This window comes from Carcharodon carcharias, chromosome 7 (genome assembly GCF_017639515.1).
Source record: "Carcharodon carcharias isolate sCarCar2 chromosome 7, sCarCar2.pri, whole genome shotgun sequence".
In the NCBI taxonomy this organism is placed as follows: domain Eukaryota; kingdom Metazoa; phylum Chordata; class Chondrichthyes; order Lamniformes; family Lamnidae; genus Carcharodon; species Carcharodon carcharias.
This window is the reverse complement of record NC_054473.1, coordinates 131,313,736-131,340,007: the sequence shown is the minus strand read 5'-3', so window position 1 is coordinate 131,340,007 and position 26,272 is coordinate 131,313,736. Positions and strand designations below refer to the sequence as shown.

Below are 26,272 nucleotides of genomic sequence, written 5' to 3'. Positions count from 1 at the left end.
GAGGCTTTTATCTGCCTGGTTGATGATCTGTAACTACAAAGCTGAAAAAAGAAATCTTTTTATTGAAAGCTTCCACCTCACTGAGGAGGGTTCATACCAATCCGCATCCAACATCCTGCTATGAAAACTCTGATCACATTTTGGCAGCTCTGACAAATTCCACAATGTCCTAAAATGATCAACAGCTTTCTGAGTAAAATAAGCCATAACATTCTCAATCTCCCAATGTTAATGGGTCCTTTAAAAAAAATTCCAGGATCTAGATCCCACAAGTAACAGCTCGTTTTTCCTACCTTTCTTTTCTGTCTTTTAACTAATCCTCTGTTTTCCCCACCTCCATGAACCTTTGTCCTGTGCAACAACTTTGTGTGGCACCTTATTAAAATGCCTATCAAAAATCCAAATATACCACATCTACTGTTTTCCTTTATTTACCCTGCTAAAAAATTAACAGATTTTTCAAACACTATTTTCCTTCTACAAATATAAAAGCATAGAAGTAAAATACTACGGATGCTGGAAATCTGAAACAAAAACAGAAAATGCTGGAAAAACTCAGCAGGTTTAACAGCATCAGTGGGGAGAAAAACAGAGTTAACGTTTCGAGTCCGTATTACTCTTCTTCAGAGCTAAAGGGAAGTAAAAATGTGATGAATTTTTTCTGTTTAAGGGGGGTGGAGCGGGTGAAGCTGGATAGAAGGCCAGCGATAGGTGGGGACAAAGGAGAAATTGACAAAGATGTCATGAACAAAAGGACAGAAGGGAGTGTTAATGGTAGTGGTGCAGGCTAAAGGAGGTGCTGATAGTGGCATTAAGGTAAGAAAGCAGAATGTAATAATAGCAGGACAAGGGTAAGCACTCTGAAAAGAACAACATGAACAAGTGACAGATGGCCCTTGTGAGGGTGGGCTGGGGGAAACGGTGGAGGGGGAAAAAGATGGAAAATAGGATAAAAGGTGGGGGCAAAACAATGAATAAGTGAATAAAAATGAAAATAAAAATAAGTGGATGAAAAATAAAAATTAAAAATGAATAAAAATGAATATTGAAGAAAGGAATAAAAAAGGGGTGAGGATAGAGTAGAGAGTTCAAGGTCTGAAGTTGTTGAACCCAATGTTAAGTCTGGAAAGCTGTAAAGCTCGACTACAGCTCCTCACACTCTACGTCCTGTAAGGACTCCATCCCATTTTCTCAGTTCCTTTGCCTCCGTCGCATCTGTTCTGATGATGCCACTTGCCAAAACAGCGCTTCTGGCATGTTTTCCTTAACTGAGGTTTCCCCCGCACTGTGCTTGATGGGGCCCTCAACCGTGTCCGACCCATCTCCTGCCCTCTGCCCTCTACCCTCACACCTTCCTCTTCCTCCCCGAACCATGATATGTTCCCCCTTGTCATCACTTTTCACCCCACCAGCTTCCGCATTCAACAGATTATCCTCTGCCAATTCCATGATGCCACCACCAAACACACCTCTCCCCCCCCCCCACCCGTTGGCATACGTAGGGGCCGTTCCCTCCAGGACACCCTGATCCACTCCTCCATCACCCCCAACACCTCATCCCCCTCCCACAGCACCTCCCATGCAATCGTAGAAGGTGCAGCACCTGCCCCTTTACTTCACCCCTCCTCACCATCCAAGGGCCCAAACACTCCTTTCAGGTGAAGCAGTGCTTCACTAGCACCTCCTTCAATTTGGCCTACTGCATTCACTGCACCCAATGTGGTCTCCTCTACATTGGAGAGACCAGACGCAGACTGGGTGACCCCTTGGCGGAACACCTTCAGTCTGTCCACAAGCATGTCCCAGACCTTCCTGTCGCTTGCCATTTCAACACTCCACCCTACTCTCATGCCCACATGTCTGTCCTTGGCCTGCTGCAATGTTCCAATGAAGCCCATTGCAAACTGGAGGAACAACACCTCATTTTCCGATTAGGCACTTGACAGGCTTCCCAACTTAACATTGAGTTCAACAACTTCAGACCATGAACTCTCTCCTCTATCCTCACCCCTTTTTTAATCCCCTTTTTCAATATTCGTTTTTATTCTTTTATTTTTGTTTTTATTTTTCATCCACTTATTTCTATTTTAATTTTTATTCATTGTTTTATCCCCTTTTATCCTATTTTCAATCTTTTTCCCCATCACCCAACCCCCACAAGGGCCAACTGTCACTTGTTCATGCTGCTCTTTTCAGAGTGCTTACCCTTGTCCTGCTATTGTCACATTCTTTCTTACCTTAATGCTATCAGCACCTCCTTTAGCCTGTACCACTTCCATCAACACCCTCTTTGTCTTTTTGTTCATTACATCTTTGTCAATCTCTCCTTTGCCCCCGCCTAACGTTGGCTTTCTATCCAGCTTCACCTGCTCCATCCCCCTTAAATAGTATAAATTTCATCACATTTTTATTTCTCTTTAGCTCTGAAGAGTCATACAGATTCCAAACATTAACTATTTTTCTCTCCACAGATGCTGTTAGGCCTGCTGAGTTTTTTCCCAGCATTTTCTGTTTTTATTTACTTCTACAAAATCCTGTTGACTAATATGAATAAGCAAGGTGCCCTGTTAACAGTAATTTCTGAACAACTGATGACATGCTAACAACTGGCCTGTAGTTCTCCATTTTCTCTTTCCCCCCTTTTGTGAACAGCAGTGTTACATTTGTTACCTTCGAATCCACTGGGACCATTCCAGAAACTAGTGTATCTTAGAAGATAACAACCAGTATATCCACTATCTCTCCAGCTACCTCTTTTCAAAAACTAGAATGCATGCTGTCAGGCTGGGGGATTTATTGGCTTTCAGTCCCATTTTCTCAAAAAATTAATTAATACTAGTTAAAAAAGTAAAGTTCCTCATTTGTATTTGACCCTCGATTCTACACCATTTCTGGTATGCTTTTTGTCTCTTCTCGTGAAGATGCAAATAATGCATTTTTTTTAAACATCCTTGCCATTTCCTTTCTTCCCTATCATCATTTCTTCTGTCACAGCCTCTGACGTGCTCATATTCACTTTCGCTACTCTCTTCCTTTTTGTAATAATTGTAGAAGCTCTTATAATTTGTTTTTATATTCCTGGCTGGTTTATTCTCATATATTTTCTCCCCCTTTGGTCAACCTTTGCTGGTATCTAAAAAATTTCACATCCTCATGCTTATTTGGCAATATTATAGGATTCTTCTTTTAATCTAGTACTATCCTTAAAGTTTTTAGTTAGCCGCTGATGGGTCTCTTTTCCCACAAAGCTTTTACTCCTCAATGGAATGGAGATTCAGTGAACATTAAAAAAAATTCTTTAAATGTTTGTCACTGCTCACCTACTATCAAAACTTTTGGATATAACTTAGCCAACCTATGCCCTTCACACCTATGTAATTGGTTTTTATTAAAGTTCAGTACTCCAGTTTTGGCCTTGGGTATGTCATTCTCAAGCTCAGTGTGAAATTTATCATATTAAGATCACTCTTCCCCAGTGGATCCCTTACTATGGTGATCACCAATTAACCCTGTCTCATTGCACAAGACAAGGTCTGAAATGCCTCTTCCCTGGTTGGTTCCATGATGTATTATTCTAAGCAACTGTCTTGAACGCATTTGATGAACTTGTCCTCCAAACTATTATGGATTTGATTTGTTCAGTCTATATTAAGATTAAAGTGTCCCCAAATTATTGCATTGTCTTTGTTATAAGATCCTCCTTTTTTTAAATTAATACACTGTCCAACGGTATAGATACTGTTGATGGGCCTGTAAACTACTGCTACCAGCATTTTCTGACCCTTGATATTTCTCATCTCCACCCATACCGATTTTACTTTGTTCTTCTGAGTTAAGATCCTTCCTTCATTACTATGCTTATGTCATTCTTTATTATCAGGGCTACTCCCCACTCACTTTTTCCATTTTGTCAGTCTTTTTAAAACATCTAGTACCCTGAAATATTTAGTTTCCAATTTTGGTCATCATATAACCATGTCTCTGTAATGGTTGTTAGGTTAACCCCATTTACAATAACAACTTATATTTACATAGTGCCTTTAATGTAATAAAATGCCCAAAGATACATCACAGGAGCATTATAAAACAAAATATGACACAAAAGGATAAGGAAATATTAGGTCAAATGACCAAAAGCATGGTCAGAGATAAGTTTTAAGGAGTGCCTTAAAGAAACAAAGTAAGGTAGAGAAGCAGAGTGATGTAGGGAGAGAATTCCAGAGCTAAGGGCCTTGGCAACTGACGGCACAGCCACTAACGATGGAGCAACAAAAGTCAGGGGGGTGTTCAAGAGACCAGAATTAGAGGACTGCAGGGAATGTGGAGCTGAAGGACATTACAGAGATAGGGAAGGTGAAGTCATTGAGGAATTTGAAAACAAGGGTGAGAATTTTAAAATCAAAATGCTGCTTGACTAGGAGCTAATGTAGGTCAGCAGCATGGGAGAGATAGGGGAATGGGACTTGCTGTGAGTTAAGCCATGGGTAGCAGATTTTTAGATGATTTCGAGTTTAAAGAAGGTAGAATGTGGGAGAGCAGCCAGGAGTACACTGGAAAAGTCAAGACTAGAGGGAACAAAGGCATGATTGAGATGAGTTGAAATAGGGGCCAAGTTACAGTGGTGGAAAGAGGCAGTCTTGGTGATGGCACGAATGTGATATTGGAAGCTCATCTCCATGTCAAATGTGACACCAAGGTTGTGAACAGATTGTCTTATTCTCAGACAATTGCCAGGGAAAGGGATGGAGTCGTAGCTAGGAAACAGAATTTGGAGCTGTGACTGAAACTAATTACTTCAGTCTTTTCAATATTTAATTAGAGGAAATTTCTGCTCATCAGTACTAGATGTCAGATAAGCAATTTGATCATTTAGCAACAGTGGATGAGTCGAGAAATGTGGCAGTGATGTTAAATTGGGTGTCATCAGCATACATGTGAAAACTAATACTGTGCTTTTGGATGATGTTGCCAAGGGTAAGCATGTAGATGAGAACTAAGAGGGGGACAACAGAGGAGCAGGAAGAGAAGCCATTGCAAGTGATTCTCTGGTTCTGATTACTTAAATAAATAACCAAGGAACCAAGTGGATCAGTTGCACCCAGCTGGACAGCAGTTGACCTCATCATCCTTGGAGCAGGATGGTGAGCTCAACTACATCAAAGGCTGCAGATAGGTTGAGAAGGACGAGGAGGGAGAGTTTACCTCTATCTACCTTAATCTCTATATGTGCCATTAATTTGTCTATCTTATGAATGTTTTGTGTATTCAGATAAAGCACAATAATTTTAACCTTCTACCATTTTTCCCTGATTTGACCTTATTCACTGGTGTATTATTACCATTAATTTTTTTGCCCCTTCATGTCACACTCTGCTCATCTTTACCCAAAACACCACAATGCTCTGTGGCATAGACATTTCTCCTTCGATTTATAAATTTCTCCTCACTTGAACTCTACGAGCCCTTCAAGCTTTTTAGATTGAAGCCGCATCTACAGTTCCAGTTAAACAACTCACCAGGGCACTAGTCCCAGGTGGTTTTAAGTGGAGCACATCCCAATTTTGTGCTTTCAGTGAGCAATTCTGTACAAACGTTGACTACAGTCTAACAAGATTAAGAATGGTCAACTTCTTTCACTTTGAGCACTCGCTGGCAGTATAATGCAGAGACTTTTATCCTATCGGTCTGGCTGGACACAAGCCCAGGTACTGAAGGTCCACAATCCAAACCACTGAGCACCAACTGTCTGCATCCCCTGTTTTAAAAATAATAAAGTGGCGTTTAGATAATTTCACACACTGCCAGCACTGGTCAGTCAGACAAGCGAATAATATTTTGGCCGCTGACCTTTTAGCTAAAATCATATTTCAGTTCACTTCAGGTTTCACTTTAATGGTTTTGGGCGAGATTTTATCTAAATTACCGAATATCTCATTTCACAAAGGCAGGGATTGGATCAGGTAATACAGAGATTGGGGCACAGTAAAATAGTCTGTTATATACCTGATAGACAATATCAAATGCTAGTCAGTGAGACTGCTTAAAAAAAAAACAGAACAGAAGACTACTGTGCACAAATAAGCCACATTTCCCTTTTTATTGTCAGTGCGCAGCATGTCTGCCAAAAGCATTTAAAGGCAGCATCCGTCCTTCCTTTCCAGATGGAACAAAATCACATCCACTTCATGCTTTTTCAGACAGTAACGCTCCCAAAGGTTTTATAGAAAATCCATCAAAATAGATAAACGTAAAACACATTTACTTTCAAGAGATCAACTCTATTTCCTGTTAATAAAAGATTACTAAATTATAAGTGCCTTTAAGGTGAAGGAATGGTGTCCTTTCCTACCTTTTTGGGGTTACAGTTAATATCAAACATCAATTTTTCTGCTAACGTTAAATATTTTGTAAAGACACAAATAAAAAAAAGGGCTCAAGTTTTTTTCCAACTCTATAATATAGGCAAAGTATTTTGTAAAGGGTCAATTTATTTGATCTGTCTACAATTTCTATTCCATGCTACCCCGATGAAATATTTTGTATATTGTAAAACATGTGTTACATAAATAAAATATTCATTTGATAATTCAAATGCTAATTTTCTTAATTGCTGATTTGAGTTTTCAAAAAGTAGCTTTCTGCAGCAGTCACACAGAAATGATCACTCATGTTTTGCCTAATTTAGTCCCAGCAAATGTCAAATCTTCTGATTTAGTTCATTGATCTGCATGGCTTTAACTGATTTGGAGTTCAACAACAAGACACCAATTTTCTCTAAAGCTGGCCAGCCCAACTCAATGACAGTATTTGCAAGCAGCCAAATGCCAATTTCTCAATCTAATGTTTGCATTCTCTCAGGAAGCTACAAACTCAGTTCTGCATCTCAGATACACCAAAATGGTCATCTTTTCCACAAAGATAAATGTTGTGTTCTTAGGCTTTAAAGGAGGAGTTTAAAGGATTTATTCAATTTTGGGGCACAAGGTTGAAAGCATCACACAAGTCATTGGACCCTAGATTGTGGTAAGGTCCCGGTGAATTGGAAAACTGAAAATGTAACACCTCTGTTCAAGAAAGGAGGGAGTCAGAAAGCAGGAAACTATGGACCAGTCTAATATCTGTCATTGGGAAAATGCTAGAATCTGTTTTCAAAGAGGTAGTAGTAGGCCATTTAGAAAATCAGAATACAAATCAGGCAGAGTCAACACTTTTTGTGAAAAGGACATCCTGTTTGACAAATAACGTTTTTTTGAGGATGCAACCAGCAGGGTGGATAAAAGGGTACCAGTGGATGTAGTGTACTTGGATTTCCAAAAGACATTTAATAAGATGCCACATCAAAAGGTTACTGCACAAGATAAGAACTCATGGTGTTCAGATGATAATATTAGCATGGATAGAGGATTGGTTAATGAACAGGAAAGAGAGATTCAGGATAAATGGGTCATTTTCAGGTTGGCAAACTATAACGCATGGTGTGTCACAGGAACCAATGCTGAAGCCTCAAAATTTATTACCTATATTAAGGACTTGAATGAAGGGACCAAATATATCATTAGCAAATTTGACTACAGTACAAAGATAGGCAGGGAAACAAATTGTGAGGAGGATACAGAATTTGTAAAGGGATTAAAGGTTAAGTGAGTGGACAAAAATTTGGCAGATGGGGTATAATGTGGGAAAATGTGAGGTTGCCAAATTTGGCAGGAAGAATAGAAAAGAAGAATATTAGTTAAATGAAGAGATATTACAGAATGCTGCGGTGCTGAGGGATCTAGGTATCTTTGTATATGAATTATAAAAAGTTTGCATGCAGGTACAGCAAGTAATTAGGAAGGCAAATGGAATGTTGGCCTTTATTGCATGGAGAATGGAGTGTAAAAGTAATGAAGTCTTGCTACAACTGTGCAGAGTATTGTTGAGATCACACCTGGAGTACCATGTACAGTTTTGGGCTCCTTACTTAAGGAGGGGTGTATTGTATAGGAAAAAGTTCAAAGGAGGTTCACCAGACTGATTTCTGGGATGAAGGAAAGGTTGAGCAGGTTGTACCTATACTCAATGGAGTTTAGAAGAATGAGTTCTGATCTTATGGAAACAAGATTCTAAGAGGGCTTGACAGGGTAGATAAAGAGAGGATGTTTCCTCTCATGGGGCACTCTATAATTAGCAGGGGCACAAATAAGAGATCTGCCATTTAAGGGGAGGAGGACTTTCTTCTGAGGGCAATTAGTCTTAGGAATTCCCTTCCCAAGAGCACTGAAGCTGGGTCATTGAATATATTCAAGGCTGAGTTAGATTTTTGATCCAAGGGTTATGGGGGGCAGGTGGGAAAATGAAGTTAAGATCAGAATCAGAGCAGCCATGATCTTACTGAATGGGGGAGTAGGGTCAAATAGGCCAAATGCCTACTCCTGCTTCTAGTTATAATGAGTTGCACTAAGGCAAATTGGTGACCAGGTAGCAGATTGTAATGGCTTCTCATCATTTACGAATTCCACAATTTTTTTTCTTTATTTTTTTTCATGGGATGTGGACATTGCTGGCTAGGCCAGCATTTGTTGCCCATCCTTGCTTGCCCTTGAACTGAATGGCTTGGTAGGCATTCAGACAGGAGTTAAGAATCAACATCATCAAAGTCTGGAGTCAAATGTAGGCCAGACCAAGTAAGGATTGCAGATTTCCTTCCCTAAAGGAGGTTCACTAGATTGATTCCAGAGATGCTGGGCTTGTCTTATGAGGAGAGATTGAGCACTTTAGGCTATACTCGCTATAGAGTTTAGAAGGATGAGAGGAGATCTAATTGAGGTATATAAGATGCTAAAGGGGATAGACAAAGTAGACGTGGAGCAGACATTTCCCCTTCTGAGGCATTATAGAATGAGAGACCATAGTTTTAGGCTAAGGGGTGGTAGATTTAAATCAGAGATGAGGAGGAATTACTTTTCTCAAAGGGTCATGAATCTGTGGAATTCACTACCTCAGAGTGCAGTGGATGTCAGGACGCTGAATAAATTTAAGTAGGAGATAGACTGTTTTTTAATTAGTAACAGGTTGAAAGGTTATGGGGAGAGGGCAGGAAATTGGAGTTGAGGCCAAAATTAGATCAGCCATGATTGTAATGAATGGCGGGCAGGCTCGAGGGGCTGAATTGCTGACTGCTGCTCCTAGTCTTATGCTCTAAAGGAAGTGGAGAACCAGGTGGGTTTTTACAACAATCGATGATAGGACACCATTATTGAGGCGAGCTTTATATTCCAGATTTATTGATTGAATTTGTTGTGGATTTGAACCCATGTCCCCATCTGCATTAGGCTGGGCCTCTGGGTTACTAGTCCAGTGATATTATCACTGCACCACCATCTCCCTCAAATATTTGAAACAACTAAAGGCAGGATTACTTACTTGTAAGTACTAAGCATTTTAATTTACTGACTTTGGCCCCTCTTGTGGGCAAGCATAACATATGTTCCTTTACATAAAAATGGGATAATACCAATTGTTCCATTTTATAATCATATAGTCGTAATTGGATAGAGGTTCCATATCTTGTGCAAACTGCTTCACTTATCTGTTTCCAGGTCCAAGCTTTCCAAAGAAATATTTTTCTTTTTTTGCACATGTGCAGAGTGCAAATGCCATCACCATCATGGAGATTCACTACATAAGGTTACATTAATCTTTCCATTCATCCTCAGTGATATATATTCTATCCCTACAATCAAGGCTTTTACATAAATACATACATTTTTACTTTTCAGAACAATAAAAATGCAGGTTTGGCCATTTTTTGTTTAGTAAAGAATTTCTATAACAAAAATACGTTTTCCATCAGTTGGATAGAGATAAGTCACAAATTCTACAAAGCTTTCTGCAGGGGCTAATCGCCACTTGCTTCTTTATGATTTGATAATCCTGTTTTTAGGGGGACAGTATAAAACAGGACACATCAGTTCTACAAATCGAGAAAAATGAAACCTTTTCATCTGGATAATTGCAGGAAAAGTACAGGACACAGCAGGTGCAGGAAATCCATGTTTATAGTCACAATGGGATTGTAGGCACAATGCCTATTGAAAGTGTTTTTCTATAAAACAACAAGAGCATAAGACTGCAACCTTTGCTATGATAGCCCCTTTCTCTGATAGTCCTCATATAATTTGGGGACAGGCCTATCAGCCTTCATGGATAAATTTCTAGCCCCTCCAGAATTTCATGATCTGAAATCATAACTTGCATTTATAAAGCACATTTAATATAAGAAAGCATCCCAAGATATTTCACAAGTGATTATCAAACAAAATTTGATACAAAGAGATGTTAGGGCAGATGATCAAAAGCTTGCTCAAAGAGGTAGGTTTTTAAAAGGGACAGAGAGGAGGAGAGTAATGGAGAGATTTAGGAAAGGGATTCCAGAGCTTAGAGCCTTGACAACTGAAGGTACACCTGCCAGGGCTAGAGTAACAGGATGAAAGGCCACAGAATGTGCAATATTTTTTGATTCTCCAAGTGAACAGCCAGTCTGGGGTTGGATGGATTGTGTTTTCAATCAGGTAGGCTGGATGGGAAATGGTCTTATCTTGTTCTTCTGAAACAAACAGCACTGTGTACAGCAACAAAAGGGAAAACTGATCAGATCTAGGGGGAGAGGGGACAAATCACAAACAAGGTGTAGGTATGATCTCACCTGGAGTACTGCATATAAACCTACAGTAACTAGTGAAATGTTGTGTACAGTAATTAGTGAACTAGCATGGTAAACTACCATTTAAAAATATGCATTGCTGAAAGAAAAACCAAACTGAGAAGCTCTTAAAAAAAAAGGTACCCAGGGAAGATGTCATCTAAGATTCTTAAGGAGGTAAGTAAATTGATAATATGTCCAACATTGCTCCAATCTCTAGAAACAAGCAACAATGAATTAAGCTTCAAAGAGATGAATAGACAGTTTATATTTACATAATTCACAATGGGAGTGGTCAATGTGTAAAACAAACTACTCAGAGGCAAAGGCAATGGATAGTTTGAGGAAATTTAAAGAAGAGTTAATAGATATTTGAGCAAGTAGACAATTGAAATGGAATTGTTATTGGGACTGACTGGCCAGGCTGCTTAGTCTTTTCTAGTCCCATACTTGCCAATATTCCAGTGTGTGTTTTCTCTAAGTTCACATGAGTTCTAACAGAGCTACATTTAAAGCTCTAATGGAACAAATGCTGCAAATAAAGCAGTCTTATCAGATCTGAATTTAGGGGTGTATAAAATAATCCAACATCATAAAACCTACTTCTTACATTTGGCATTTTCCACATTTCGAATGATATTCACCCAATTAAAATAATTAATCTGTTTTCAGAGTCTCAAACCATCATATGGTCTTTATAAAAAGTTTTCTAAGAAAATATTACCTGGTTTCTGCACTGTGGTGAAAGAGAGGCTCTAGTTCAAAGGGGCAATTACTTGGAACTAAAAAATAACAGGGAGCAAATTTCCCCGAAAGACTGGCTTACAACCATGATCCCTGTGAACTGTGGGTAGAGAGAAAGTTGATGTGACTTCAGGGTGAAAACTATGAACTTCAGGTTTATATTGAGGTAAAAATACCATGCAGTGGGGGCAGAGTAACATGAACATACATAAGTACCATATTGGTAAGTTCTTGCTCCATGACTGACTCCAAAAACAAGTTCCTTTTAAGGGGAGATGGGGGAGGGTGTAGCGTGCTTCTGCCAGTTTACCATGGTGTCACCTTTGAGTGCAAAACCTCAGGCTTCCATGATGATTCCACTAGTTCTACCTTCTGCAGTGCCTAATGGGGGACCCAGATGGTTATATCCATATGGCAGTTAATCTAACTGATCCATTGCTTTTTCCAAAATATTCAAACTAATACTGCAAGTGAGTTTATCAATTTTAAAACTTCAGCCAAATCAGCCTTGCAGCCCCCTCTCCTGAAGAGTGGGAATGGGTATTTTTGAAATCTCACCAATCTGTGGGCAAGGACCCATTTAAATGATCCTGCCTCCAAGATTTCTGCCAGGGTCATGGGGATGGTAAATGGGCAGAATGCCTACTTGGTATCAGCTAACGCAGCATCAACTGAGAAAGAAACCAGTACCTTCTTGCTTTGCACAGGCTCAGTTATTCATTAGATCAGCTTGGTGTTAACTGGCATTTTACTTTAATGGAAAAGTTCTCCAAACTTCAACAGTAAATCTCTGGCTACAAAGCCAGAACAATTTTGCACCGTCAGCCATTAGAGGGATCAATTACTGTTGGTTAATGTAAGAAATATAATTTTCATCAACTGCTCTCAGCATTATTAGAAAATTCCCTCAGGATTGAAAATGAAAAAGTTGATTGGACAAAGTATTCTTTCATTTGATTATTCAAAAAGTATAGACTACTGAATTTGTCACTGAGTGGTGAAATAAATATTAATCTGAAGCATAAACTAATATTTTCAAATCTAAACATTGTGTGCGCTTGGGTGTCAGCTTTGGCTTAGTGGTAGCACTCTCATCTCCAAGTCAGAGGGTTGTGGTTTCAAGTCCCACTCCACAGGTTTTAGTACACAATCCAGGCTGGCAGTGCAGCACTGTACTGAGAGAGAGCTGCACTGTCAGAGGTGCCATCTTTCGGATAAAATCAAGGCCCTGTCCACCTTCTCAGGTGGATACAAAAGATCACATACAACATTTGAAGAACAGCAAGCGGTTTCTCCTGAGACTTGATCAAAATTCATGCTTTAAATATCATTACATTATCTGGCTATTTCATTGCTGCTTCTGGGGTCTTCCTGTGTGCAAAAGAAACATTTCTCCATATTACAACAGCCACTGTTTTTTTTTTAAACAAGTACTTTATTGGGATGGCCTGAAGTCAAGAAAGACATTACAAAGTTCTTTCCACTTTATTATTAGATTTGTGAATTTTCAAATTGAATATTTAGATTTTAGAATCAGAGCAGGGGCTTTGACTGTGATGAAAGAGGCCATGAGCAGTTGCTTGATTCAGCAGTTGCAAAGCACTTATAGCACAAGTGTCTGTGTTGACAGCCCTGAAAACATAATTACAGCTGAAGGAATGATCTCACTTTAGCTGTCTAAGACTCAGAAGTGCTTTGGTGCAAATAGAGACATAATTAGTGTCATGAAATGACCAGACCAAATAATACCTGTGGAGATGAAAACTTGGACTGACAAGCAATTCAAACACTATACTTATTTTAGTTTCAATTACAGACTGAGAAGCTTAATGCAAAAGCTCAAGTCAAAGAGCTAATGTTTTATGTAATAAGAAGCAACGTGGCATGCCTACCAGCATCTAATGGATGCCCAAATAATGGAGGACACTTACAAAAACACAATCCATATTAATATATCTGGAAACAAAAACACCTTCAAATTCAGAGCTACTATATTATAGAATGCTTCAGGCCATCATCTGTCACTTCATTAGTTTCAACTCATTTATAAGAAATATATTCTAGGAACAAAAAAGCTGCAAGTCATATTTAAAAAGAAATTAGATCATGTTGTTTAGTGCTTAGTAAACTGCCTTCAGCTGCTGGAACTGAAATTTTCTACTATGCAAAATAAGTGAGCTGTACAGCAATGTTGCTTAATTTACGCAAAAACTGCTATTACATGACTTATTTTCTAGAATGGTTGGAATGGCACGGTCCATCAAAGCAATCCTACTGCACTTTAAGAAGGCACTAAGTTCAGACAGCTTTATAATCATGAGCCAGATCATAGCCCCCCATACATTTAAAAGGACATATATTGTTATTAGTTTGTGTGGGATACTTTTGTTTTACAATACTGTGTTTTCCTCTTTGAATCTTCATTTTCTATTTTCTGACTTTATTTCCTTCTATTAAAAGCCACCTTATTACCATCACAGTACAACTAATATTTATTAAACAGGTTCACATTTTAAAAGGTAACACACCATTACTAATGGTAGATTCGCACTGGTGCATAGGCTGCATTAGGGTTAGTATTCCATCAGAGGGAGCTGCCAGAAGAACATAAGAAGTCATACACCACATGGCCCCTTGAGCCTTCTCTGCCATTCAATACTGTCAAGTTCAAGCTTTACAGTCTCTAATTGGTGGGAGGGAAGGGGAGGAGCAGCAATAATCGAGATCACTGCTCAGCCTCCCAAGTTTAGATTTCTCCAGCCTTTCCTTAAAGGAAACCTCAAACCCTGGGGATCAACACCATGGTTCTTCACGGAATCAAACTGAATGCCCAATTTTCTCCTTTGTGTCTTGTTAACCAGTACCTAAGGTGCATAGTCACTGTGTTACGTATTATTTGGCAGGGCACTGAACAGGATATCATGCAATGGGGAAAAATTCAGACCCTAAATAAAAGTCCAACAAAAATTGAGGGATTAAGTAGAATGGGCCCATACAGTAAAGTCACGCCTTTCGTGACTTCCTTGTTCGCGTTTTTACTTACTCACGCTTTGTACATTGCATCGCCCATCGTGTGAGCAACGTTTGACTTTCCAAATACTTTCAGAGGGACTAGTTCCTGCCAAGGGCAGGAATCACATAATACAGAATATGTGTCTTTATAAATCTATGTAATTATTGGTTCATGGGACCTCCTTGGCTGGTTTCAGTGACCCGAGGGAGCGATCAGAGAGGAACTTTCCAGGATATATTTTACCACTTGTTGGCCCTGGGTTTTTCTCTTTCATTGACCAAGATTTTTAAATGGGTTGCGAATAAAACGGCCAATGCTGGAAAATCAGAAGCAAAGCAAAAGTGTGGAGCATACAAAGCAGGTCTAGCAGCTTCAGTGAATAGAAGCACAGAATATTGGAGATTTATGTAACTGCCCAAACCAGTGCTCCCCTGGCATGGCTGGAACCTATCTAATTGGGTCCCATTCAAAATCACATTCCTCTTTCATGATTCTACTGTTTGCGAGGTTTTGCGGGAGCATGACCCCCATGAACGCCAGGACTTTACTGTTTTCTCTGGGATTTATATGAATGAGAGGAGATCTCATTGAAACACAAAATTCTTGGAGGGCTTAACAGGGTTAGTGTTGAGAGGCTGGTTCCCCTAACTCAGGAAAACTAGAACTAGCTGTCAGGATAAGGGTTCAACCATTGAGGAGAAATTTCACCACCCAATCGATGACAAATGTTTGGAATTCTCTATCCCAGAGTACTGTGGATACATTCATGATTGAGCTTGATAGATTTTGAACTCTAAAGGATACGGGGATAGAGCGAACAAGTAATGTGGTAATAAAAGATCAGCAATGATATCATTAAACTGAGTTCTTTTGCTCTTTTTTAAAAACTCATTTATGGGATGTGAGCATAGCTAATTTGTTGCCCATTCCTAATTGCCCTTGAGAAGTAGAAAGCCACCTATTGGCAACAAAGTGGCTTGCTAGGCCATTTTGGAGGGCAGTTAGGACCATATTGCTGTGAATCTGTAATCAAAAGTAGGTTAGACCAGATTTGCATGCCAGATTTCCTTCCCTGAAGGGATATTAGTGAAACAAATGGATTCTTATGACAATCCAGTAGTCACAAAAGGAAATCTGTCACCTATACCTGGTCTGGCCTAGATGTGACTCCAGATGCACAACAATTTGGTTGACTCTTAAATGCCCTTGCAAGCCACTCAATTGTACCAAACCACTACAGAAAAGTGAAAAAAGAATGAAACCAAACAGACCAACTGGCATCAACCGAGGCGTCAGAAACAACAACAAGGATCTCCTTACTAAAATCTGGAGGCTTGTGCAAAAATTGGGAGACTAGTCAAGCAATAGCCTAGCATAGTCGTATTCACAAAATCATATTTTACAGAAAAAGTACCAGTCACCATCCCTGGGTATGTCCTGTCCCCTGGCAGAATAGACTCACCTACTGTGGCAGCACAATAGTAGAGAGTCAGGATGGAGCTGCCCTGGGAATCCTTAATATTGACTGTGGACTCCATGAAGTCTCATGGTACCAGGTCAAACACAGGCAAGGAAACATCCTGCTGATTTACCACCTGCCAACCCTCCTCAGCTGATGAATCAGTTATCATGAAACTAACATAATATTTTTCTGATTTATTGTGAAGTAGGTTTATGGGGGTAAGTATTGTTGAGTCTGTCTGTGAGATTTAATCACATTTGGAGTCAAGTAGACTACAAGTTTAAATCATCAAAAGAAGTTAAGTACTTGATATGCTAATGAGTAAACATGGATACTGGCTTAGCATGTAAGGTGTTAAGGGAATTTGCATTTTTAAATAAATGAACGATGTTTGGATTTCAGAAGGATCCCAGTCTATTTACAACTAGACAGGTAAGCAAGGCTAAGGAATGTGTTCATTTTTCCCGAAGGCTACTGGCAATATTGGCACCATGAAAGTTTTTAATATTATGAGGAAGATACAGCTTCAAAGACATTTGAAACAATAGAATATACATATTAAAAATAGAGAAACATATATAAAAAGGAGAATGAAAGGCTGTGTGTCGGGAGAAGGCCATGTAAAATCTAAAACGGGGTGTATGAAATAGCCTTAAATGAAGCCTCCAGCATTTGTGCATAAGTCTGCTATCTACCGAAACTGAAGCTGGAGAAAAGCCATTTGGAATTCCTCTGTCCAGGGTATTGTGTTAACTCGCTGGATCGGTTTAAAATTTAAAACCTATTTTTAGACCTTTGCCTTAAAGGGGGTGTAACTGGGGGGCTCAGGTTAATTAGGAATTTTAGGAGTTCTTCTCGTAGCAATTGTCGTCTTAGGTATGTGCTTGATATCTTTTATTTTTTAATAAATATTTTAATTTAATTTTTAAACATCTCTAAAGGTCTTGGTGGACTTATTACTTATGAATTCAGTGCCCGCATCTTGCAATAAATACGAATTGCAAAACCGTTGTGATAGCGCAACCAAGTTTCCCTCATGGATTTGGTCTGTCTGGCACAAATTGCCTGCTGCGTCATAACACAGTGCTTCTCCATGTGCAGCACCACTTGGGAGGGAGCACTGATGGTGGCAAGGGTGCAGAATGTACTCTGGGTCAGAGACTTCAATGTCCTTCATGAAGAGTGTATTATGACACAGCCGATGGTAAGGGCTGAGTTGTTCAAATTCCATAATCTATTTGTATGTTTTGAGATGCAGGGTTTGAATTCAGTAGTAATAAGACCACTGAGTCTCAAGAGGTTTTTTTATAAAACGAAATTAAACATTTATTAATAAAAGAAAAATGGTAAGCAAATAAGTCTACAAAATTACTATTATAATAACAAAAATCCTCCAATTAATCTGACTCTCAGTTACACCCCCGTTAAGTCAACAGTAAAACTCAGATTTTAAAAAGACCCCAGGCAAAGCACATTTGGCCTTATGAATTCAAAATGAGGTTCCTTGCAGACACAGTTGCAGGTGTACAGGCTGGTTAGATCTTAAATGCCTCTGCCTTACACACACAAATTCCTTACTGTTTTTACCTAGCTTTTCCTTTGAATGTAAATTTTCCATTGTATTACTCAGTTTTTAATTACATCTCCTAACAATAATATCCTTTTATTCCACTAATTTCATTAGTAAGCTGAAAAGAGAGAGATTACTATGGAGTCTTCTAGCTAGGTGCAAGAATTCACCCACAGTCTTGAATGGTTTATTCAACAAGTGCAAATGTACCCCCTTAACACCTATGTTTCTAAACTTTCCCATGTTTACCTAATTACCATTTCAAACCTACTTCTTACTATACATCAAAGCACCCAGACTAGCTGTCTTTAATCAGATTAAGATACACACACACACATACACACACACACATAGGCAGACACCACTAAACTCTATTTTTAAAAATAATTTCCAGCAACATTATAGACATTAATGTCTTCATGATAGAGTGGTTAAGTAGCACCACTACTGACTGAGTCCTTAAGGACTTAGCTGCTAGACTGGGTCTGTAGCAGATGGTGAGGGAACCAACAAGAGGGAAAAACCTACTTGGCCTAGTCCTCAGCAATCTACTACCACAGGTACATCTGTCTGTGATAGTATCGGTATGAGTGACCACCGGACAGTCCTTTTGGAGACACACTGAGGATACGTTCCATCATGTTTTGTGTACCACCATGCTAAATGGGAAACTGAGCACTAGAAGATGCTGTGGGCCATCAGCAGCAACAGAACTGTATTCAACCACAATCTTTAACCTCATGGCCTGACATATCACCCCACTCTACCATTAGCATCAAGCTGGGGGGTTCAACCTTGGTTCAATGAAGGATGCAGGACAGCATCCTAGTAGCAGCATCAGGCTTACCTAAAAATGAGGTGTCAGCCTGATGAAGCTGCAGCACAGGACCAAACAGTGGAAGCAGCATGCAATAGACACAGCTAGGCAATCCCACAATCAACAGATCAGGTCAAAGCTCTGCAGTTCTGCCATATCCAGTTGTGAATGGGGTGGACAATTAAATAACCTAATCGGAGGCAGCTCCACAAATATCCCCAGTTTCAATAATTGGGGAGCTCAGTATATAAGTGCAAAAGACAAGACGGAAGTATTGCAACCACCTTCAGCCAGAAGTGCCAAGTGGATGACCAATCTCAGCCTCTTCCTGAGGTTCCCAGCATCACAGGTGCCAGTCTTCAGCCAATTCAATTCACTCCATGTGATAAAGAAATGGCTGAAGGCACTGAATACATCAAAGGCTGTGGGCCCCAATAACAGTCCAGCAATAGTATTAAAGACTTGTGCTCCAGAACTAGCCACGGCCCTAGTCAAGCTGCTTCAGTACAGCGACAACACTGGCATCAAACCGGTAACATGAAAAATTTCCCAGGAATGTCATTACTTAGGAATCCACATCCAAAATAATTTGAAGTGGAATGTACAAAGTCAGTAGGGCAACCTCCAAGGCATCCAAAATGCTTGGGTTCGTGAAACAGAACTTCAATCACTCTTCAACTATAGTAATGGAAATGCTGTACCAGACATTGGTTAGACCACACTTAGAACAAGGCATAGCCACTTGGGACCCAGATACTGTAAGAAACATTACCCTCCTTGAGAAAGTTCAATGCCGGGCAGCTTGTGTCATGACTGTCACTCGCAAGATTCTAGTGCCTCCCAGTCGGTCGCGTCACTAGGCTGGCGTCTCCAGAACCGAAGAAAAGCCCATAGGTTTACATGGCTCTATAAACATTCAGGAAGCTCAACATCATCCAGAACAAAGCAGCCCACTTGATTGGCACCACATTCACCACCTTAAATATTCATTCCCTTCACCACCGACGCACAGTAGCAGCAATGCGTACCACATTAAAGATGCACTGCAGCAACTCATCAAGTCTCCTCGACAAAGGTCACAGCTTTGGAAGATGCCATCACCTAGAAGGACAAGGGCAGTAGATGCATGGGAACACCACTATCAGCAAGTTCCCCTCCAGGACACACACAATCCTGACTTGGAGCTGTGTCACTGTTCCTTCACTGTGTCTGGCACAAATTGCTGGAACTCCCTCCCTAACAGCAGTGTGGGTCGACCTGCACCAGATGGACTCCGGCAATTCAAGAGGACGGCTCACCCCCACCTTCTCAACAGCAATGAGGGGTGGGCAACAAATGTTGGCTTAGTCAGTGACACCCACATCCCAAGAAAGAATAAATTGGAAAATCATTGTTGGTACTAGTTTTATTCCTGATTTAATTATCTGAATTTAAATTCAGCTGCCATGGTGGGATTTGAACACATGTCCTTGGATCATTAGTCTAGTCCCCTAGATTACTAATTCAGTACCATAACCACTATACTATTGTTCCCTTCTATTTATGCGCATATGTTCAACATAATACGAACCAGCAGCAGTAACACAAGGGAAATAGTTTTTGCACTGCCAGCGGATCTGGTGCTCAATTCAAACTTAATTTTTTTTTAAAGAGGCCTCCAGATTCTAGTCTGGCTCTACTACCTCATAATTAGGACCCAGATTTTCCTCTCTGGCCAGTACTTTCTAAGATTAAAGTGCAGCACCATGATTTCTCCTCTGCTTCCCTGTCAGCATCTGGAAAAATGTTCCTATATATGAAAGAGATAAAGAGAATCAACATTTTCTTTGTAACAAGATGGCAGTAATTAGCTTCCCAAGGCCCAGCTAGATTCAAATTGTCCAATTGTATCTTTGGAAATCTGTGGCTACAAAAATGTCAGAGAAATGGCAGAGTTTCTCAATATATAGTGCTTGCATGTTTAACGTATACATACATGCCTGCAGGAAAAAGGTGAAAAATGCAACAGAAGGTGAAAACAGGTAGGAAAAAACCCTGAACACACTATTTCGTTTTCTTGGCTGCTTCTTAAGTAAATGACAATGACAAGCAAATCTGAAAATGATTCTGTCTTAAAGTGCAACACAACTTGTCTTAAATATATTTTGAAAAATATAGTAGTTAAATAGTTCATGAATTCACATTCATTTTCATTTGCAATGTACTTAGTGAATTAAATAGGAGAATTTCAGAACAAAGTTTTCTCAACAAAGCAAAATCACAAAAATCAAAAGTATGAAGGACACTTCTATCATTGGTGAAAATGGTTCAACAACGAAAAGAACTTGGTGTTCAAGCCATTAAAATGATTTACAATTATTAAAGTGTACGCAATGCAAAGGGATCCAGATTATGCTGTTTCATTGACCTGGGAATAATGATGGGCCTTTTTAATTCTTTGCTATATTAGAAGCGAGGTCAATCACCTATAGAGCTAGAAACTAATTAGGATTTTTATCCAGCTGGGGATTTGTGAATTACCTAGATTATAAATCAATTTCCTTAGACATCATTTGGATTAAATCAAGCACTGATCTAGCACCAAGATTCTGTCAAAAAAGATGTCAGACAAAGTTGCTGCAGGTGTTTACAAGTTCTGTTTTTCTTAGACTTCAATTCTGCTGTGAATTTGATATAGATTTAACCAAACAATTAATTTTTCATGTGAACCATCTACTGCAAAGATCAGTTTTCTTCCCCAACATGGGTTTCAAAGAAACAAACTCAAAATTATGCTGTGCCAGCATGGACATAAGAGTTCAACCACTTATTTTTTCTTTCCTAAGTAACTTGAAACCACGTAGAGCTTTGAGACTTTGGACACAATGCATGTCCAGATACTGATCTGAACACTGCCTTCAGAAAAGAGAACCAATTTAGAAATCTTGAATTTTAGATCACTTGCACTGGCCCACTTACACCTGAATCTGAACTTCATTTTACAAGACAGCAGTCTGGAGACATCACAAAAGCACACTGCCAATGTAGCTACAAATTGGAAGCACTGAATCTAAAAAGTTTTGGGAAATACAGTAGTACAAGTACAACCAACATAGACCAAGCTAGGCTGAAATTTGGCCACAAATATGGATAGATTACTAGGTCTCCAGTTTCCTACGTGAAATATATATAAAGATAAATGGTTAACTGAACAACCAGTACATACTTCAAAATATATTTATATTTATGATGTGGTTTGACTGACATCCGGAGATGCCAATTTCTAATCCTGTGTGACTGATGGGAATCAGTACTTACCCTGAACCTGTCGGAGCTCCCACTTCCATGGTTGCTGGTGCTGCTGGAGAACCTTTTTCCTGAACTTCATTCTGGTTTTTCAAAAAGATTTTAGCTTCTTTGGAAGCAGCATCCACTTCTTTAGTCACCCTAAGACAGAACAAAATAAAATTGTTGGATTTTATGCAAAATCAAAGTTACTATTTTTTTTAGTCTTAAGTCCCTCATTTTGCTTATATAAACAGAACAGCTTAAACAGATTTCACGTACTATGGATTGAATATTCAACTAAAATAACAACCTATAGATCAATCTCAAACCAGGTTAAAAACTGAAGATAAAGAATAGTTACATTTATATAGTGCCTTTCACAACCTAAGGATGTCCTAGAGTGATTTATAGCTAAAGAAGTACTTTTAAAGTCACTGGTATAATGTTGGAAAACAAAGGAATCAACTTATGAACAGAAAGGTTCCATAAACAGATGATTTTTTTTGGAAAGGTAGGTTGGTTGAATGATGAATATTGACCAGGGGAAGAATTCCCCTTCTCTTCAAATAGTGTCTTGGCAAATGTGATCGTGGTGAAAAAACATATCCATACTCACCATTCTCCTACACAGTTTTACTTGTCTCTGAGCAAACAATCATTTTATGCTAAATTATCTAACTATTTAAACATGTTTAAATTGCCACCCATTTCACATTAGATCCTTAGCAGTAAAGCTAAAGATAACTTGCTTTTCATCTCATATGTCTAAACTGGATTCATACTCAAGATCCCAGCTGTGAATGGACAGCACCTTGCAACCTGTCCTTCTTTTGATCAGTTATACCTGTAGGATTGGCTGACAATTTCTTTTAAAAATGCAGTCTAAGTTCTAACATACTGCGCATTATCAATATGCATGCCACCACCATGAAGATCAAAATTAAACTTGAGCTTCATTAGATTTCTAAACAGGTTTCATGATACTTCACACATTCCTTCCCAGGAATGCTTGCCATTTTCCATCCGAAGCTAGCAAGCTTGCTGGGTTACATTTCCAAAGAACTAATGGACAGCACCTTGCCCAAAGGGCTATAACTTCAAGTTTACCAACTCATCTCCATTCTAGGGGAGTCTCTTAAAAAACCTGTGCATTTTACTACACCATTTGCTGTACCACTATTCTACCAGTTAGTTTTCCTCATCTCTCTCCAGATCTTTTATCTTACGCACCAGTGCTTAACAAAACAGCAGGAAGCGACACTATTGTAAGGCTCCTGCCAATGCTGCCTTCACAGCTTTTACTTAAAGGTTTAAAAAAAAGCATATCCTTACCTACTGCTGATTTCCTTCAATTGACCCTAGTTTGACATCCATTCCTAACTGCCCATCCCTAAATGCCCTTGAAAAGGTGATGGTGAGCTGCCTTCTTGATCTGCTGCAGTCCATGTGGTGTAGGTAGACCTACAGTGCTGTTAGGGACAAGCTGGAGTTCCAGTATTTTGAACTTATATTTATATAGCATATTCAATGTAGTAAAACTTCACGGGCATAATAAAACAACATTTGATATCAAGCCACACAAGGCAATATTACACCAGGTGACCAAAGGCTTGGTCAGGGGTAAGTCTTTAGAGGGTGCCTTGGAGGGGAAAAAAGAAATGGAGAGATGAAGGGAGGAAATTCCAGAGCTTAGGGCCATGGCAACTTAGGGCCATGGTGGAGCGATTAAAATCAGGAGGCTAGGATTGGAGAAGCACATATACCTTGGTGGGTTTTAGAGCAATAGGAGATTATAGAAAGAGAAGGGCGAGGCCATAAAAATATCAGAAAACAAGGATGAGAATTTTAAATCAAGGGGTTGCTTAACCCGAAGTCAATATAGTTCAGGAAGGACAGGGGTAATGAATTCAAAGAACAGAACTTGGTGAGAGTTAGGACAGAGTTTTGGGTGACCTTAAGTTTAGAGGGTAGAACGTGGGAAGCCGGCCTGGAGTATGTTGAAGTAGTCAAGTCTAGAGATTGTCACAAATACGAGGTTGAAAAGATTGCGGTGATTCCAGACTGTCTCTTTAAATTTGGGATAAGATGGAGGAACGAAGGGGTTCATGTGACCTTTTCTGTATTTCTGTCCAACAAGAAGCTTGGGTGCCTTGATTGTTAAAGATTAAAGGGGAGTGGTGGGGTTATGGAGGCCCAGGTTCTCTTACTGGGAAGAAGGAGAGAGATATTTACATGTGTAAACAATGATCAGGGCAGCTGTACTTATTGTGGGAACACAGTTTGCCTCCCAGAGATGTTAGCAATGTCAGATTTTGTAATTGGTTATAATTTAAACTGTCTATTTAATTCCAAGATAGAATGAAGTTGGGGATCTAGAGGATAGCTAATTAGCATTTCTACTTGGATACATGTCCCACGTGATTTAAGGTGCCATGGGGATGGGCTAGGAGAGAGAAGGGTCCATAGGAGGCCCTTGTAGGGTCAGGATGCAAGTTTTCCGAAAAAAAATCACAACTTTACAAGCAGGATCAGTCTGTAAGAATTAGAGAAAGCGAGTGTGAAAGAACAGAGAAAGAGAGTCAGGAAGTCTCTATTGTTCACCGCGCAAGATGCATGAGGATGCTTGCTCTTAGACTGAAGAGACCAAGCTCATGAGGATTTAAACAAAGATAGGTAATTCCAATTTGTCCTTCACCATGAAAGTTAGTTTGGGGAGTAGAAGTTAACTGACTCAAAAAAGAAAACGGAGCTAAGGATAGCTGTGGACTGGTTCCTGCAGAATGAAGTGCCCACTTAAGGGAGAGTAAAAGTAGAAACAAGGCAGATGGATTTTTGGTCATTGTAAAAGTTAAATGGGGGATCTTTTCTGTAGTTAAGATTTTAAGTTGCCTACTGAAATAGCATTCCATCAATGCTGCTTTTGGTTCGTTAGTTACAGTAAAAGTCTTAAAACCTTGTTGTGTGAATCAGTCAGTCAGTCAGTCACTGGAAGTTCAAATTTCTTTTTAAAAGTTTTCAGTCTCCACAGGGATAATAACAAAGGTATGGATGGCATACTTTGAATGCACTAATCATCAGTGGCTCATGGGTGGCATCCCTGGCTTGCCCATTATCAAATGTATTTTGTAAACCAGCTAAATATTTTTTGACCTTTAAATGTCAACGCCACTAATGGCACTCCTTTGGAATGAATCAAAACAAAGCAAATGGATTTCTAAATATCACTGTACAGTTCAATTCCTCCTCCTGAAAATCTTTTAACATTTCAAAATTTTGACTGGTTAATTTTTTTCTCCATGACGGCTTTACATATTTAACCTTCAATCTTGAAAGCTACCAGGCACAGGATTATCAAAAAAGAAAAAGATCTCTCTGAATAATCTGCAGCTTCAAGTTGACTCCATCCATTATGTATGTCCTCATATCCTCTTGGAAGGGTTAATGGCATTGAAGCGAAATTAGTACAACATTTTTAAAAAAGCAAATATGATAATTGAGCAATATTGGACAAGCTGAAGTACAAGGAAAACTCCCCAATTGATGTTCAAAGAGACATATTTTTCAGCAGGGGTCACAATATGGTGATCAAGCACCAGGCCACACTCTACTCTGCCAAAGCTGCACACTAATCTCCGCAGGGATTGTAACTGAGGAAATGCAGGTTGATTCAAAGACAAAATTGCAGGTTGAATGCTTCAGTTAAGCTTGCCTGTCCTCAATTACAATCCCTGAAGGATCACATGTCCATTACTGTTAGTAAATCACCTTAAATGAGGATCAGGATTTTATTCCAGGCTTTTTTTTTAAAATGCCATATTGTTTGGACCGCCTTTTGCTCCTACTGGAAATCAAATGGACCAAAGGGTTCAGCTCATTCCATTCTTCGGATAAGGAAACAAATTACCAGACAGCCCGGGAAACAATGAAGACTGCAAAAGGAGAGAAAACAACCAAGGGAAAGCCAAGATCTTGAAAGAGAAAATTAAATAACAGGAAACTAAAAAGCACAAAAAAAATCAGAATGACAAAAGTATTTACACTGAACTCCTCCCTCAGGTGTATGATATTAGGAGTTGGCATTTTAAAATGAACGTAAGGAAATGAGGGTATCAATTTTTATTGAAATCTGCTTATATTTTTTTCATTTGGCCTATTATTCTGAGAAGCATATGAAGAATAAGGGTAAAATACTAACCACTGAAGTTTTTTAATTCTTCACTGATTTTATTCCTCCATTTTCAAATAGTATGAGCTTGACTATGGCTTGTTTTGGCAAGAAATAGTGATTAAAACAAGGAGTATGGGGGGAAAGGGGACGGGTATAAAAGGTGTATACAAGTTGCAGTTTCTTTTCTCCCTCAATTTTATTCATTTTTCTCCCTAATATGGAGATACAGTTCCATGGGTAGCAGTGGCCCTCCAGTACCTCGTCTAAGTAAAAAAAATATAAAAACAAAAAACTGCGGATGCTGGAAATCCAAAACAAAAACAGAATTACCTGGAAAAACTCAGCAGGTCTGGCAGCATCGGCGGAGAAGAAAAGAGTTGACGTTTCGAGTCCTCATGACCCTTCAACAGAACTGAGTGAATATTAGGAGGGGTGAAATATAAGCTGGGGTTTAAGGTGGGTGGGTGGGGGGGGGGAGAAGTGGCGGGGAGGTGGTGTGGTTGCAGGGACAAGCAAGCAGTGATAGGAGCAGATAATCAAAAGATGT

At 39.4% G+C, this 26,272-nt stretch overlaps 1 protein-coding gene across 1 annotated transcript in view; it reads right to left on the bottom strand.

Annotated features, from left to right (window-relative positions):
• Nucleotides 1-26,272, bottom strand: part of cfdp1 (craniofacial development protein 1) — a 205,033-nt gene that overhangs the window by 126,860 nt on the left and 51,901 nt on the right. The window contains exon 5 of the mRNA XM_041192551.1: nucleotides 21,588-21,716. Coding sequence (XP_041048485.1) covers nucleotides 21,588-21,716 — 129 coding nt within the window. The remainder of the gene's footprint in view (nucleotides 1-21,587; nucleotides 21,717-26,272) is intronic.